General features: G+C 41.4%; 1 protein-coding gene across 1 annotated transcript in view; it reads left to right on the top strand.

Annotated features, from left to right (window-relative positions):
- The window catches only part of SYBU (syntabulin), a 40,132-nt gene that overhangs the window by 16,335 nt on the left and 6,432 nt on the right, over positions 1 to 17,365 (top strand). Inside the window, exon 4 of the mRNA XM_059486375.1 lies at positions 16,753 to 16,855. Within this exon, the coding sequence (XP_059342358.1) occupies positions 16,753 to 16,855 (103 nt within the window). The remainder of the gene's footprint in view (positions 1 to 16,752; positions 16,856 to 17,365) is intronic.

The following is a 17,365-nucleotide window of genomic DNA, read 5'->3' on the forward strand; positions in this document are numbered from 1 at the left end:
CCTGCTTTCCTAGGGAGGGATGGAGAGAACAGGAACATTAAGGAAAATAATAGAACATCCACTCTTAGAGATAGCTACAAGCCTTTTAATTTCTGGATTTTAGAGGTTAGTCCTTCTTTTAGATGTGATTCATTTACATGATATTAAAAGCAATACAAAATGTGTTGCAGAAAATGTCCTCACAAAAAGACACAAAAAGACTTAAGTAACATTGGTCTTAGTTTTCTATCAAGATGCTGTACTGAATCCCACACTTTTTGTAATTGAATAAACAGAACCATAAGCACTTCTACATGCTCACATTCTTGTGTAGTCCTCCTAGAAAGATCCCTCCTGAATTCCTGTAGTTTATGTCCACATACTGTTGAGAGCTGTGGGAATTGTTTTGCTTCCTTTGAGAGTCTTTCTCATCTGCTTTTTTGACTGCCATTAGAATGCTTCATGAAAGTATTCACAATCTGCCTCTTTCAAACACATGGATAAAGAAAAGAATCTTTAGCAGAAGTTGTGTCAATAACTTTTAAAAATCTTGCATGTTTAAACTAACACAGACATCCATTTAAATCTCTGTGAGCATCAGAATTAGAGAAGGCCATCTGTTCAGCTGTGTTCAGCATTTCTGTAAAGTTTGGGTCTTCTTGCTTTTGGTGTTACAGGCACACTTGGGACAGTTTACTGAATGAATGTTTGCTGTTGGAGCTGTTTGCTGTTTCTTAGAACCCATGAAATTGCTGAAGTTTCACATGAAATTATTACTATCTAAGAAAAAAAACCATTAAGGCTGTCCCAGACCTTTTAGCACCTTCAGAATCCTGCAGAATAGATGTGTAAACACTATGGCACAAAAGGAGCCCTTGTAAGGACTGGCTGTCTTTCACGTCTTGGTACAATAATAAATATTCCAGGTAGCAGAGGACTGTGCAAAATGGGTTTATTTTTTTTCACTGCTAATAAAATATCTGGCCATTTATTACTGAATCTGGCTAAAATAGCAATATTTTGGATTTCAGTGTCATTGAACTGCTACAGATTATATTTCAAGAAGGGTCATCACTGGGAATTTGGACATTAAAAGTTTTTTCTGTTCAGATTAATGGGAAAATCTCAGAGGCTTCCACTACACAAAGCACCTACATTTGTTGGACAATAGGCAATGAGCACAAATTGCAAAACATGAAATTCCATCTGGACACAAGAAAATACTTTTTTTGTCTGTGGTCAGACACTGGCCCGCATTGCCTGGAGAAGCTGTGGAGTGTCCATCCATTGATATAGTCAAAACTCAGCTGGATATGGTCCTGGACAGCCTGTTCCAGCTAGACTTGCTTGAGTGGGGAATTGGGCTGGGTGGCTTCAAAAGGTCCCTTTTATCTCCCAGCGATTTTCTAATCCTGTGTTGCTGGACCTTTTTTTGTCTTTATATAGTGCTTCAGCCTGATCTATAGTTGAGTAGTTGCAAGGCACAATTTGTGTTTTTCCTGCCCTTGCTTGGCTACTTAAGTTCATAGAAAAGAAGGTATATTGAAAAAAAAGACCATCTTTTGACAATCACTATTCAACTAAAAATGTTGTTTAACAAATAGTAAGTACAAGGCAAAGTAAGTAATTTTGTATTCAACATGTGTTTCCTACTTTTTCCCAATGAATTTATTAAGCCACCATAAATAAGCCTTGAGATAAGGTGTCCCAGTCTGAACAGATTAATCTTTGAAGGCCTTAGGACAATTAGGACTTTTAGGGGAGACAGGTGGAGCAGAATGTATTGCCTTTACTTGGTTGTGAGTATTCAATAGGTGCAGGTGCTTTTTTAGTCAGTGTTGGAGCTGATAGTGATCAAAAAGGAGGCAAGGAAAATTACTCTAGGCAACTGGAAATAGTAAGATTAGAACTTAAATAAGCCAGACAGATCAGAGAAGAAATGCAAATGTTAGCTGCAGAACATGTTTTATGTGTTAACAATGTCTAGCTGTTAAAACATAATGCTTTTCCTGAAGTTTTAGGGTTTTTTATTATTTTTTTAATTTTCTCGTGTGGGAGGATTAGATTCCCAGGACACTGAATGTCCAAGAACTTATTTCTGGGAGTCCTCTGTGAAAGCAAGGAGTAGTAGTGACTAGTTAATCCATTAGTATACAATTAGCAAATAAATTAATTCATATTGCTACTTTACCTCCTTATCTGTCTGTATTCTAAAGTCAGTCGCTTTGGTTATTTTAAAAACAAAACAATATTTTGATTTAGGTTATATTCCTGACATCTGGCTGTATTGTTCTACAGGTCTTTTGTCAACTAATTCCCTTATTTGAGTCTGGCAGTGTGGGGAATAGCAATGTCTGACTCTGATGTATGTGTGGGTATGTGCTTCACTTGGAAAACATGATTTGGTGTGTAAGTTCTGTGAGAGGATTGTCTTACAGGTGATTCTGGAAATTTATTTCACTGTCAAGAACTTCCTTGTGAGTGCATCATTTTGCAATGATAGGACTTTGTTTTATCTCGGAAAGTTTGATAAAACATTAGAAAGACATGTTGTACCAGCACATTTATCCAAGAACATTGTATCTGGTATTTGCATGACTTTTCTTTATTCTCTGTACCAAATTTCTACAAGCAGTTGGAAAATAATAGATCTGTTGTCCCTGTTACTCAGGAGCAGCAGTACAGAATACAAACTCCAAGTTACAGAATGTGTTAACTTGAACAATTCCTATGGCACACAAAGAAATTAATGAATCTTTTTAACTACTTGCTAGGACATCCACCTATTATGTTGAAACACTTCTTAAAATGCTGATGGTGTACTGTGTATTTTAACACAAAGTCACACTGTTTGATTGTTGCAAAAAAACCCACACCAAAACCAATGGAAAACCTCTGTTTGGAGATAGAAAAGTGCCTTGACTGATCCCTAAAGCAAATGGGCATTCTTAATTCCATCCCACAAAGGTAAGAGCAATAAGAAGACTGATGTCTGTCTTTTTGCTGTAACTTACTTAACAGCACCTCATAACCCACATTCCAAGACTGCCCCTTTTCTTGTGGGAGGGGTAATTTAGAACAAGGGTATGGCAAAGAACATTTAACCCGGTTACAAATGCAGTATTTAATCAGTGAACACCATGTTCCCATCCTGCAACCAGTGATAACCATACTTGAGTGGTGAAATTGGGAAACTCATGCTTGCATTCCTAGTAATATTCGGTTACTTAGATGTGGCTGGTGTCACATGCATTAGAATGCTGAAATTAGGAAATGGGCTGTTCCAGGTTCAGTGTACTTTAAATAATAGAACAATAATAGAATTGACAAATAATAGAATAACAAATAATAGAACAAAAAAAGTGAATTGAGTTGATACCAAATCATGGAACCTCTTGCCTATGACTGACCATTAGTTCTTCTCTTAAATTATCTGAATTAATAACAAGTAATCTCTTGATCTGACAGTGTTTATTGATAAGTGTAGAGCATAGATTCTCTAACAAGTACAGAGGAGGTTGCAGGTGAAAAGAGAAAGAGCAAAAGTCCAGGTTCCCCGAGTAACTGAAACCAGATAAGGAGGGCTTTAACTTGAGCATTATATCTTTAAACCACTTGATATTTGGCAAAGAGCAGATACACAGTGGTCAAGTGCTTGTGCTTCTGGAAGGCTTTTGATCTGTTTTTTAAAATATCACCTTGGCAATAAAAAGGCAGGAAGCATCTTTCTCAGATGTAAGCACATGCTTTGAATGCTTCCCCTCTATCCCACACCTGATAGCAGCCATTATAACCATCCTGACATTCAAATCCAACCATATGCCTCATTTGTTTCCTGTACGGTTTTAGTCACAGTCTTCTCCCCTCCTACTGTGTGTATGTCATAATTGCATTTGTGACACTGAAATTTCTGAGACCTTTTCTAATACAGAATCTAGGAAATACAGTTGAGGCAGTTTTTGACCCTATTCATTTTCCTAAGTTGCTTTTGCTTTTCTTCTTTCCCTTCACATTTCATTTTGCCACACAAAATAGCTGCTACTGATTTTCTAAAAAAAAAAAAAAAACGTTTCTGGATAGTAATTCTGTGTGCTGGGTCCTCCTGCATATTTTACTGTTTTAATTTCATGTCTGTTGCTATGGAGCAGTGCAGATTTGCTTGCCTCACTTGCCAGCACAGGCAGTTACTAAGGCCTCCATTCCATGGGTCCCAGAGGAGCAGGGTGTGCTCTGGGGGGATGCACATCTCACCCTCCAGGAGTGAGGACACCGTGTCTGGGTTCCAGCCCATGCCTTCCTCAGAGCTTGTGCTGGGCAGTTGAGCCCAGAGGGACATCACCCTGCAGGAGTTTGGTGGTTGTAGCAGTCAGTAAGGGCTGGAAGGTGGCCAGCCTGTGAGGTTTGGGGGATGGTGGTGCGGGTGACACTGCTGAGGGTCTGGCATTTGCAAAGCCCAGCCTCCCCCACAAATGCCAGGATATCTAGATTCTTATGGCCCCTTTGAACATTTCCTTCTAGTTCTAGACCCAGCACAGCCAGCAGATTCTCTTGGTTGGAACTCCTCTGTCAGAGGAAGTGAAGCTGGACTCTTAGTTGCCTCCTTAGACAACTTTCAGTGGCACATGGGGTCTGACAGTCTCTGGTCCTAGTGACTGGTTCCATTGCTCAAGGGACACAAAGGAGCTTTAACAGGTGAACCTGCCATTTCCCTTCTAGGGGTTACAGGAGCTGTTTTGGAGGTGAGGGACGTGAATTCATGGTCTTCATCCAAGATGATTAGAGCAGAGATGGCCCCTAATTTATCTGACCTCAATTCCCAGTCTGTAGTGTAGGGATTAATTATCTTTGCCTGCATGAGTGCACTAAGGTCCTGTTTTGTTTTAAAGTAGGTAGAACAAATGAATCCACTGTATTTGGTGTGCGATCTTTCTGACCAAATATTAAGGCATTTACTTGAGGATTGTTATGTTGACTGAGAATGGAACCAAGGTTGGCTCAGACACAGAAGACTTCCACGTTTAGTCAGATGAATCCTACCTGCCTCTCCTGTGTCCTCATCAGGCCTCTGACACCTCTGCTGTTGGCTCTTATTGAAGTCAATCAGGGATTCTGTGGCTTTTCTTTCTCTTTTTTGGCTTCTTTCTTTTCTTAATGGAAAGGGAAGTTCTTAGGCATTCGGTTGTGGAAGAAGATTTGTGCTTGAAGAGCACACATGGACCTTCAAGTAGTTCTAATTAGATGCTTTTTCCTCTTCCATTCATCCCTGATTAGCTTAGGCATTCTCCATTTGCCCATTTTGTGAAGACTGCTGCCCAAGCTGCCTAGCATTGCAAAGGAAGATTCTGAATCCCATTTTGTGCTATGGATTCACAGAAATTAAATATTTTTAGGACTAAACTAAAGTCCTAAAGCTAACTAAATACACTGAAGTGAAATAAGTGCTCTGTAGCTTCTGAAAAATAATACTGGAATATAACCAGAATCTAAATATTTTAAGCAAAACATGTTTACAAAGGTAGGTAAAAATTATTAGCATAGCAGTAGGGTTTTAGTTTAGATTTACATGTATTTTGGATTTAAACTTTTAATTTAAACAAATTTGCTTGAATTGCTGCAGAAGAACGTGTTCAAATACCCGAACATTTCTTATAAACATGAATAAGCAAAATAGAAGCTACAAGTAGGGCTTCAGCTTCAAAGTGTTTCATAGTATTTAACACAGATCTACAAATTCCTGTTAAAGTGGCGTAGAAAAAACATCTTTTAAAACCATCTGTGTCACAAATTTTATAATCCAGCCCTTTCTAAAACATTATTTTAGATGTTGCTTAGTAGAGACATAGGCATTTAGTGGGTAGGCCATGGCCTCTCAAAAAATATTTCTTTGTTCAGAAGATACTCAGGCTGCAGCAAGTGCTCAGATGTCACAGCAAAAATGGAGGTTCCAAAAAAGAAGCCAGCAAGTTGTAAAGGAGAAATTGGAAGTAAAAGCTGAAAGCCTGAGTCCCACCTGTTCTACACAGTGACCTGCCCAGCTCTGGGCTGGTGGCACAGGCCTCCTGCAGTTCAGACCTTGGGCAAAAATCTGCAATTACAAACCTCCTTCCTTACAAATAAATAAATAAATACATAAATAAAAGGATGTCCTTGTTGCTTAGTTCAGTAAATGGAAAGTAAACTTAGATTTAGATGTCTTGGTGTGCCTTTGGGGGATGGACTTTAGCACAAAGCAGAGGAGTGCCGCAGTACAGAGCCGCCGGGCAGGCTGAGGGCGTGCGGGGTGGCTGCTCCCAGGGAAGCTGCTCCACTTTCATTCAGTTCCTCTTTTCCTGGGGGTTCGGAGCTCAGCTCCCAGCAGGCACATGGTAATTCCTTTGTCTCTCTCTCCCTGGCCCATTAATTGTCCTGCTGCTGCTCCAGACACACAGAAAGTGGGACAGCCACTGTCACAGGCAGATCGTGGCCCGAGGATGCCCGCGGCCTCCCGCTTAACCTCGCTCTTGGTCCACGCGAGAGCCACTGCTCTGACTGCAGCTCACAGGGAGGAGGGGACCTGGGTGTGGGGCTTCTGCAGGGACTGCCTGGGATGCTGCACACGATGACATCCCTGCCACACAATACATCTTTTAGACCCAAATGCCTTTTGATAGAAATGAAGGTCTCCTGGGGCTTGCAGGACGTGCTTCTGCATCAGGAAAAGGCAGCTGAGGGCCTGGCATAAGAAGGGCCCTGGGGTTTAGAGGTAGATATTGAAGATGGCAATAGCTGTGATCTTTATTAAAACCAATAAAATTCTTTTTGTATATTCAATCAGGTTTGTTTGGGTTTTTTCTCCTCTGCTAATCCAGAATGGAATTTGAGCCAGAAAGGAGCAACTGATGCTACACACGCTGCACACTCTTAAGTTCTTGTTTTAAAATGTGAAGTCAACATAGAACATGCCTTGAAATTTCTGTATTTACTGCAGTGAGTTTTCTGTGCCTTGTGTTTGCTTTCTGTGGGTTTCAGCCCACTTCACAGAATGAAATACTGTGCATGAGAAAGAGTCCACTATGAATCTTCCCTTAGGAATTTTTTTTTGTCCTCTGCTTTTAAAGTACAATCTGTATTATTTATGCCAATGTTTAAAATAGCTTCCTAACTTTCCCTGGTTAAAGTACTTTGAACCTACTCCAGATACATTTTACTATGCACAACTCCCACTCACCATGAGTTTTTATTTCAAGTAATTTTTCATGAAATAACATGCATCACAGCCAGAACCCTGTGTTGCTGTTACATCGTTTTCTTTACAGTTTTCCAGCTATATTCCCTCCCCCCTGATAAACTGTGTTGTCAGTATGCATTTTTATCTTAGAATAAACAAATTGCATTCCCTTAATCTCCCTTCATAAACAGTGCCCTGTCATGCTGTTATCATTATGGTTGACCTTTTTTGGAATTTCTCCAGGTTATTAATGCTTTTTAAATGAGAATTGTGGGATTTAAAGTGTTTTCTGAGCAGTGTTTACTCAGGAATTGATCGATTATTTCCTTTTCTGTTTTTTTTTTTTTTTATCCCCTATTGCTTTTTTGTCTGACATCTTACTGTGTTCAAAGCAGAGCTATGCAAACAATTGATTTGGGGGTTGCTGCCAAATCAAAACACTAAAGAAAATCTTTGTTTCAAACTGAACAAAGGCCTTATTCAGTCTAAAATATTTTGAATTTTTTGGGATTTATTTTTATGTTTTACCTCATTTTTAAAAGAAGAAAGGCATTTACTAGTTTTCATAATTGAAGTGTCATTTCAAACAGAAAGTAGAAAAATCTGATTTTACATTTTTCTGGCCATGTTTGACTTAAATATCAAGACTGAAGGATCAATTTGACTTAGAGATCAGTATTCTCTGATCTTTTTTTTTTTTTGGTGACCAAATTGCTACCTGAAACATTTGTTTTCCTCAGAGTTATTATTTCAAATACTTTTGAGCAGTATTGAGTGGATAAATCAATACATTCCTTGTGTTTATATCTCTGTATTTATACATAGGGATAGAAAGCTAAAGGAATGTCTTTATTTTAGTAATGCAAATTTTATTTTAATCATGCAAATCTCACTTACTTGATTTCACTGTCTACAGAGGCATTGGTGAGTGAGTGGTGACTGGGCTCAGAAAAGGAAGGTCAAGCATAAACAACTTACCAGATCTTTGCAGATAGTGGTGTCATTTTAAACATCTGGCCTATTTAAGCTGTGGTATTTCACTTGCTTTTATGTACATAGACATCTAAATCCCAATGAAGCTATGCTTTAGATGTCTTCACTCGGTTTTGCTTGTCTCTTGAAGTAAAGAATTCTGAGCTTGGGAAGAGCCTAAGAAAAAGGAAAAATGCATGTCCAGTCCCTGTTCCAATAAATATACCACAGTACTCATGAAACAAAACCCTGAGTACAACAGAATAACTTCTATCTAGTTGTTCTGTTGTAGCCAGAACAACTAGATAGGAGTTTCCCAACTTTGCTAAAACTCTAGATGCAGAGAACAGTTTTCTCAGCTGTGTTGTGTGCAGGGTGGAGTCTTCTGATGGAGGTGGGAGCTGTGTGTAATTCCAGCCTGTATGGATTTCACCCATCTAGCCGGAGTTAATGAAGACAGGCATTCCAAACTACTAGGTGGTTTTATGGAGGAGCTGGAGAAGGGTGTGATAAGCTGCATGGATGGGGCCTCATCTCTTGATCAAGTTCTTATTGCTGGATGCTGTGTTCCTGGGGGTGTGACTGGGATATCATGAGCAGCATCCTCCCAGTTCAAAGCTAAGCCTGGCCCTAAGAATCCCTGGTAGAGTCTTTCTTTCCCCAGGAAAAGCAGACAGCATAAAAGAGCTGTCATTGGGTTTGTTTTGTGTGGATCCTGATTTATGTGGTGCAGTGTGAAACACCCACCCAGGTCTTTTGAAAGAGGCACCAAACTGTTCACCACTTTTTTAGCTGACCTGCTTCCAGGCATGCTCAGAAGTGAGTTTGGCAGAGCTGAGAAGCTTTGCTGAGTGAGATGGGTGGGAGGTGGTACCTGCTGAGATGGCAGTCAGGAGAGCACCAGTTCCAAAATTGCCATAACTCCCCCCAGGAGCTGGAGACCTGGCCTCGTTTTGTACATTCAGCCTCCAGCCTCTGCAAGAGGGACATGGCTTCCCCAAGGATTCTGAAATGTACTGCCTTTAATGTGGCATAAAAAAAAGCAAACCTGCTTTATAATAGTGTATTTTATATAAACCATTACATAAAATATATTTTAAAGAAATGAAAATTCTGCCAGGTTTGTTTCATATTTTATTAGTATTACATTGTCTTGCTTCCTTGCTGAGGCACTTCATTACAGGTCTGTGTTCCACCTTTCTTAGATTCTGTAAATAATAGGAAGTTGTTGGCTTTTGAAATCTGGGCAGGCTGTGTTCTGCTTGCTAGAGTTGGTGGAATACAGCTTGACCACAAACCTGCAAGGATTAATAAGCTGAAAAAGCACAGGCTTCTTGTCTGTCATTTTTGCTTCTTAGCGGTAAGAGTGAAAAAAAGCAACAAATGATGGCAGTAATAACTTGAAATGCATTGGCCTCAGATCTACCTTGGATTTGTTACTGTAAAAAATACAGTTTATGCATAAGGTTTTGCTGTTCTTTTCAACAGATGGCACTTGAACTTCATTAGTTTTTTGTAATAATTTCAACATGTGTGTTACAGTAAATATTTTATTAGCTTACAACAAATTTTGCTTTTCATCCTGGAATTGTAGGGTTGTTTCATCAGTTACCCCCCAGATATGTTTCTCCTTCCAGTGTTTTTCTCTTGCCTGTTGAAAACATGTCAAACTGATTTAAAATGTTTTATGCACATTAAAATGAAAACCATATGTCTTATATTAAGGGTGACTGTGCAGAAGCTTTCACTTGAATCAGGTTTTGCATGCAATTTCATGCACTCACAGATACACTGTGCCCTCCTCCTTGCACACAGGAAGCAGATTTGTGTTGAAGGGGCCTATGAAAGCCCTTTGTTCAACTTCTGCCACCAACGTGACAGGAGGGCTGGGATCCTTTCCCAGTCTGTGATGAAGTTTGCTGCTCTCTGTGTACTGCTAGGTTATCCCTGCCAAAGATGACATTTTCCAGTTCCTAAAAATACTTCTGACCAGCCTATCCATTTCCCTTCAAACAGACCAAATAGTACTGCCCGGTACATAAAAAATCCCCTGAGGTGATACTGCATGGTTGCTTATAAAATATACTTGTCCATAGGTGGATTAAAGATATAATTTATGAAACTGTCAAATGCAAGTTTAGCATTATGTTATAAAACTCCCAGTTTATTTTTTCAATCTCCAGTCTCAATGTTTGTATTGAGGTTGGTGTAGGAAAGTAGCATCCTTCTGTCTCTGATAACAAAGAGCCTTTTTGTTTGAACATGAAGATAAGTTCTCCAGACTGTTCCCTTCTGCTCCATGAGCATATGTTCCCCCTGACAAAGGTCACTTCAGGCTCAGAAGAGTGAAACTGTGGGAGTCATTTTTAAGGTGTTGTTAGAATGGCTCAAGTTCCATACAGAAGCACGAAAAAAAAAAATTAGGTCAGGCTGACTTCTGTATGAAAAACAGCCTTAAAAATGCATAAAGCAGCAAAAAACTCCAACTTATTATGCTCTTTGTCTGTTCCACATCCACTTTTGGCTTCTCTACAAATCAGTGAATTAGAAACAATTAAGAAAAACACAAGCCCAGATCATAGTGATATGCAGAATATGCATGATGGCTCTCAGCCAATGTCAGTAATTATTTTGTAGTGACTGTGTTTTGAGACAAGAGCTTGATTGATTGTGGTTTCACAGAATGCATAAGTCACATTATGTATTCATGTTGAGATCTGCAATGCTTATAATTTGCATTAGTGTGGTTCAGATTACTACTAAAACTATAGTACTTAGATCAGAAAACTGCTTAATGAGATTAATTATTTGATAACAATCCTTCTTTCAAAGTAAAAAGAATAAGCAATAAAAATGAGCGGAAATCAAGATAAATAATAATTTGTAAAATTGCATTTTGATCCAAACACAGGGAAGCAGGATCTGTGTTGCAGTCCTTCCCAAAAGTCTGTCTGGTTTTGAGCTGGAAATCTTCTTGCCCAACACATTTGAACAATTTATGGAGACCCACACCCAAAGTTTTTCTCCACATCCCCTCTAAGTGTGTCTCTGCCAGCTGCCCAGGGTCCCAGCTGTTACTGGGCCAAGCACTCAGCTGAAGTGTGACCACAGACCTGTCTGGTGAGGGAGCACTGTCGAGCAGTTGGGTGGATGTCCACCCAGGAGTGGGAGTGATGGTTTCATCCATTGGCCAGTGCAGTGGGATGGGGAGGGGATGCCTCTTGCCTTGGGACTGAGGATGCCAGACATCGCTGTACCCAGTTTCCTGCCATTATTCGTGGAGCACAACTCACAAATGTGAGTTCAATGACTAAACCTTATATAAAACCAGAGGCGTGATTAGGTACTAAAATCCAAGATTCACAGCAGAGAGCATGCCAGACATGCCCACAGGAGAATGCCAGGGAGAAGTGCCCATGTCCCAGACTTAGTCACCTGCCTGTAGTCCTGGGTGTGCCCACGTGCATGCCTTGGATTCACTGTGAAGCTCCATTCCAGAGCCAGACCTTCTCTGTGAGTGCAGGCATCCAGCAGGTTTCATTCCTCTGAAATATGGGCAGCACCAGTGCTACCAGTCTGTGCTGTGTCACACCTGAGCAGCAAGAGCTTGAGGAAAAGGTCTGAGTCCAGTGCCTTCTTTAGACCAAAGGAGCCCAAATCTATGCTAATCCTAAGAGTTCCTGAACCACTGCAACCTACTGGGCATCTTCAGCTTCCTCCCCTCTCTTTGTAGTGGAGAAAGTGACACCGGCAGAAGCAGAGCATGTGAGAACATCCTTTGTCACCCAAAGATTACAGCAGTCCACATGGAGGAGAGCTGTGACCTGTTCCTTGCTCTCAAGGTTACATCTGCTTTTACCCAGTTACTGTTCAGTGAGAAATGTAATAGTTAAGTCCCAAATAAGAGTCTCCCGTACGATAATCCTAAGTCAAATAAATAATAAGTCAAAGGCCAGGGACCGGAACCAAAAACCAGTCATCTAAGGTCTTGACTGAATTCAGCACATTTCCCACTAGGAGACTTTGCTTCAAAATGGGTCATTTTTAAGGGTGTTATCTGAAGAAAAGCCTGAAATGTTAAAGCAAAATTTCATTGCTTCTTTGCAGCTTATTTTTTTACATTTGTCAGTGCATGTAAGCAGTGTGGTTTTCTTTCCTCAGTCATTTGTGGTGTACAGAATCTTGCAGGAACAACCCCATATTAAATAGAAAAATAAAAGCAGCATTAGTGCTTCCTGGAAATATACTGCTTATGCTGTTAAATATTGGAGCTAGAGATGTAGCTGGGAGTTAAAGCTCTCAAGATAAATTGAACCAAATCTCTTAAAAATACTGGTCCTTTCATTAGTGGGCATAACAACAGAATTCTCTCTACTTTTCCAGCTGCTTTTAATGACCTTGCTGGATATTTTTTCACATAGGCCCAAGTTCTGGGGGTCTCAAAATCAAGCTATGTAGAGAGACAGCATGCCACTTATTCCTCAAGTAACTGCACCAAAGTGGTTAATATGTATGCATATTTTGGTCACTTGGCTGTATCACAAAATGCTTTTGAAGGCAAGAAAAGTCAGTAAATTTAAATGCTTTACAATTTGAGGACAAGCTGTTTCTGTCAGCACTGGGTTTTTTTACAGCTCTGTTTCACTGGCTATATGCAAAACCTACTTCCAGACTGATGTACATATAAAGATATGTAATTTTTAAGGGTGTTATTTGAAGAAAAGCCTGGATTTTTTTTTTTTTTTAACATTTTTTAGTGCATGTGAATAGTGTAGTTTTCTTTCCTAGGTCGTTTCTGGTGTAGAAAATGTATCTTTTAACTCCATAAACATGACCACATGTATATGTATATGTACATGTACATGTACATGTATATGTATATGTATATGTTTATGTATATGTATATGTATGTGTATGAACACCAAATGACGTACTGCTGAAGCTGGTGACTGAACGTGTAGCATCTTTTGCAGGAAGGGGTAAGACACTCCCTTTAAGAGGAACTGTACCGCTGCTGTCCTCGGGCTGTGGCTGGGGCAGGGCAGAGGATACAGTCAGAGGTGAGGCTTTTCCCCGCCCGGAGCGGGCGCGGTGCCCGCCCTGCGCCGCTGGAATAAACACGCGGCCGTGCCAACCGGAGGCGGAGCGGCCTCTGCACAGGCGGCCCCTTCTCCCGCTCCTCAATCCCGCCCCCACATCTCTTACTGCATCGGATGCAGCATGGGAAACGCCCTTGAGACATTGGTAAGAGTCTCCCAGTTGATTCCCGTGCTGCGACAGTACAGCGTGAGCTTCCCGAGCCGTGGTGGCAGATGCCACACGCTGCCGGACCGTGGCCACTGTGCGCCTCTGCCCGGGTGGCGCTGCCCGCACGGCTCGTCAGAGGCAGCACCGCAGCTGCCACGGGCGCCCTTCGGTGTCAGCCGAGCCCAGTGGCTCGGTGCTGTCAGGGCAGCAAGGAGGCGAAAAGGCAGCACAGAGCGTGATGCTGCCTGCAGAGCCCTCTCAGGTCGGTGCCGCAGCCCCCCGAGCGGTAAAGAACTCTGGGCTCTGCAGGATTGCTCTCTGGCTTCTCAGATACCCATTCCCGGCAAGGAGCAACCCTGGAAAATGTGACGGTGCTTGGTTGGCCATCCCTGAGCTGTTCCTGCCGTTGCACAGAGCAGTGCAGAGCTCAGCGTGGGCGTGCTGCTCGGAGCCCGCTGCCGGGCGGGGAGCACGGGCTGCCCAGCATGGACACCGGGCTGGCTCCATGGGCTGGGACACTGATGGCTGCAGCCTGCAAGAGTAGGAATGCGTGAGCTCCAAATGACATACTGCTGAAGCTGGTGACTCAACGTGTAGCATCTTTTGCAGGAGGGGGTAAGAGTCCTTTTAAGAGAAAAGTGTCTTATTGGAGCTAAACAAGTTACGGCCAGTTAGGACAAAGGAATGCGGGGTTGAGAAATGTCAGTCTCTTTCATTGTTAGCCCTAAATTAATGGGCTGTTCTGGAGCTTAGATGTGTGACTTTTTGCCATTACATAGTCACAGTGACAAAAATAATCAAAAGTCATCCTTAGGAAGCTGTCATCCTGGAGGATGGCATTAGAAGAACGAGAGGCCATGTTCAGCTCTTGGCTGCACTGCTGCTAGACAGAGAGTTTCATATTTTGTTCAGGTATTTCTAAGACAGAAGTCACACCTACCCAGGACAATATTGCAGTGGGTATTTTATGGATAGATGCTATGTTATTTTGCTCAGAGATATCTACTAAATGGGAAAAGATGGTTTTTAAATTCTCCTAATAACATTGCTGTCAAACTCTGCTACACACAAAACTGGTTTGAACATCATTTGTACACTTGGAACCATTACTAGCAGTGACCCCTTTAACTTATAAAATGTTCTCAAAGATCCTATAAATAGCCACATGCCTAATTTTAAACATAAGTAGTCTCCTGTGTGAAGTGTTAAGCTTGTGTGTAGCTGTTATTAGAACTGGGGCCAGAAAGGTTAGTTCATGCTTTGCAGACACGGTTCCTGGTCTCAGATGCAGTTCAGTCTCTCAGAAAGCTCTGCTGATGGTGTGGTTGTGTTTTCAGGCAGTGCTGGCTCTTACCAGCAGTGCCCAGCCTTGCAGCTCTTGGTGCTCCAAGCCAGGCAGGTCAGGGAGAGGCGGCTGTTAAGCCTTGCTACTCGGCAATGCTTTCGATAGCAAGATCTGATTATGATGTGATCTGCTTACCCAGAGATGAACCTTGGCTAGGGCTCCTGCTCTCTGTGCCACAGCCAGGACTTGCCTTGGGAAAGCTGCTGGTGTCCTGCAAGCACAGAGATGTTTTGGGGACTGGAACACCAGAGGTATGACATCTCTGTGATGTGTTTACCTGTTTGGGTCTTTTTTAGAAAAGTAGTTTTGGGTGTAGTGTGATACCAAGAGATTATTTGGAGTGTACATTAGTCTTGTAGATGCGGATATTTTGTTCATCAGGAACACTGTTGTGTCTTGGAATATCATGCCCCACGATCATTTTGCTTCTCAAGGAGAAGGTCACTCACATTTACATCTGTAAAAATGATATAAATACTCTGTGAAACCAGGTGGCTTTGCTGCTTTCCTTCCTCCCCTTGCAAATTTGCACACAGCTCTGATCTGTGGTTATGGGTGTGATGGCTTGGATCTGGTTTTCAGGGGCGTTGTACTGGGTATGGAGCTGGTTAGAGGTGCTAGAGCTGGGTCCCTGGGATCCCCTTTTGAAGAGCTAAGCTTTGTATCTGAGCACTTTGAAATTGGGCTGAGGATGGGCTGATGCAGAGGCGCAGAGAAATAGAGGCTGGTCTCAGATGTCATGAGGTAGGGAAAGTACTGGGTTAAATCCATTCACACTTTATCCTAAGGCCGGTTGCTAAGTGTTGCCCTATGTGAGAATGGTTGCTGGCTGTCTCAGCCTCTTTAAGGCTGTGAAGCCAGGCTCTGACAAAGCCTTTCCCCAGTCTCAGGTGTTCAGGGTGAAAGATGCACCTTTCACCATGAGCTCTGTGTAGAATTTAAGAGAGATTGAGGACTAGAAGGTCTAGCTGCAGCGGATGATGGTGGCTCCAGCTGCATCTCTCCTGTGTGGAAAAAATAGCAAAAATGGCAAGTTTGCAGCTTCTGGCTTGGGGATGTCTATCTATGGGATAACATCCAGAAATTCCCAGGTAAGAAATGCTGTCTTGATCAGCTGCTTAAAAAGTGTTGGAGAGTTATTTCCATCCCCTCAGCTAAAGTCACCATTCACTATTATGGCTCAACAGCATGAGATGTGTATGGCATAGGATGCTTACCATTAGACTGACAGATTGGAAAAAAAAATTAAAGCTTTGGTGTGTTTTTCTTCCAGCAGATAAGACTTTCTTAGTACATCTACCTGCCTTAGCAAAATGAGAGCAGTTTTCCTTGAATATGCCAGAGCTTGTCAAATAAAAGGTGTGATCTGTAGAAAATCAGTAATCAGATGACTTGGTACCTGAGAAGCACTTGAGACCTACATGTGATTACTGGATTATTTTAAGGTTATTACAACTGCCTCACTATGCTTCTGTACCACATGAAACTCTACATGCACGTGTAGATAAATGTATAGATTTACATTAGCCTTTACATATATATATATGTACATTTATGTTATCTGAGAAAACATAACAGAAGCAGCAAACAGTGTTTCTGCATGGTTTAAAGCATGAGAAATACCCACTTACAGTGGTGTGTTCTTAATCACTGTGCTCCTGAAGGAGCCACGTGAGCAGCCTCATTCGTCTGTCGGTGTCTGTGAGGAGCAAACAGGTTGTCACAACAAGTGTTCCTGTCTGAGACCTAAAATGGCTTCTGTAGTGTGAGGGGTTTGTGTCCAAATGTATTTTTTCTGCTCTTGTTGAAGTGCCAGTTCTGAAGAAATAGGGAAAATCTGGAGCAAATCCATCTCCTGTCCCCAGGGATGTTTGAAAATCCATGCAACTTCTGAAATTCACCCAGAACAGACAAAGGAAGGATGCTTGTGATTCACTGTTATTTTGAAAACAATCTTTGAGTTATAATTTCCATGTTTTCACCCTTTCCTTTTCCTTTACAGGCAGTGAAGCTGATTTTAGCTCTTCAAGCAGCACAGGCAGTATATCAGCACCTGAAGTCCATATGTCGGCTGCTGGAAGCAAGAGATCTTCTTTTTCTCGCAAGTAAGCAAAGCAGTTTTTCCTGAATATTGCTAGTGCAAAGATAGACTACTGTGTAAGGTCTTGCATTTTAAAACAATTGAGTTAACAGAAGGCTCTTGGGTAGCACACTGGTGAGAACTGCAGTATAAGAAAGAAAAAAATGCTGTATTCAGTGCACAGAAATTGTCAGTGTGCCAGATCAGCTAGCTGTTGGGGTTTTTTTGTTTATTCATGGCAAGTACAGGAAATAGAATCAGGTAAGGCAGAAAAGGCATTGGCTGGAGTGGAGAGAGAGCTGGGTGTGTTAGTTAACAGCTGTATTTCTAACCAGTTAACCTAAACCTTTTGGTCTTAATTTGTTTTATCTCTGTCATAAATTGTCAGCTGAGCTTACACCCTTCCAGATCATTATCTTATTTTTTGTTGTAAGAAGTAGACAGTATTGCCTTTGATGTTGAATTTTTTTTTTTCTGAAATACCCTTGCCTAGCCTATAGGCAGTTAAAAAAAAAAAATTATGTCATAGTCATCT

Source organism: Ammospiza nelsoni, chromosome 1, assembly GCF_027579445.1.
Source record: "Ammospiza nelsoni isolate bAmmNel1 chromosome 1, bAmmNel1.pri, whole genome shotgun sequence".
Taxonomy (NCBI): domain Eukaryota; kingdom Metazoa; phylum Chordata; class Aves; order Passeriformes; family Passerellidae; genus Ammospiza; species Ammospiza nelsoni.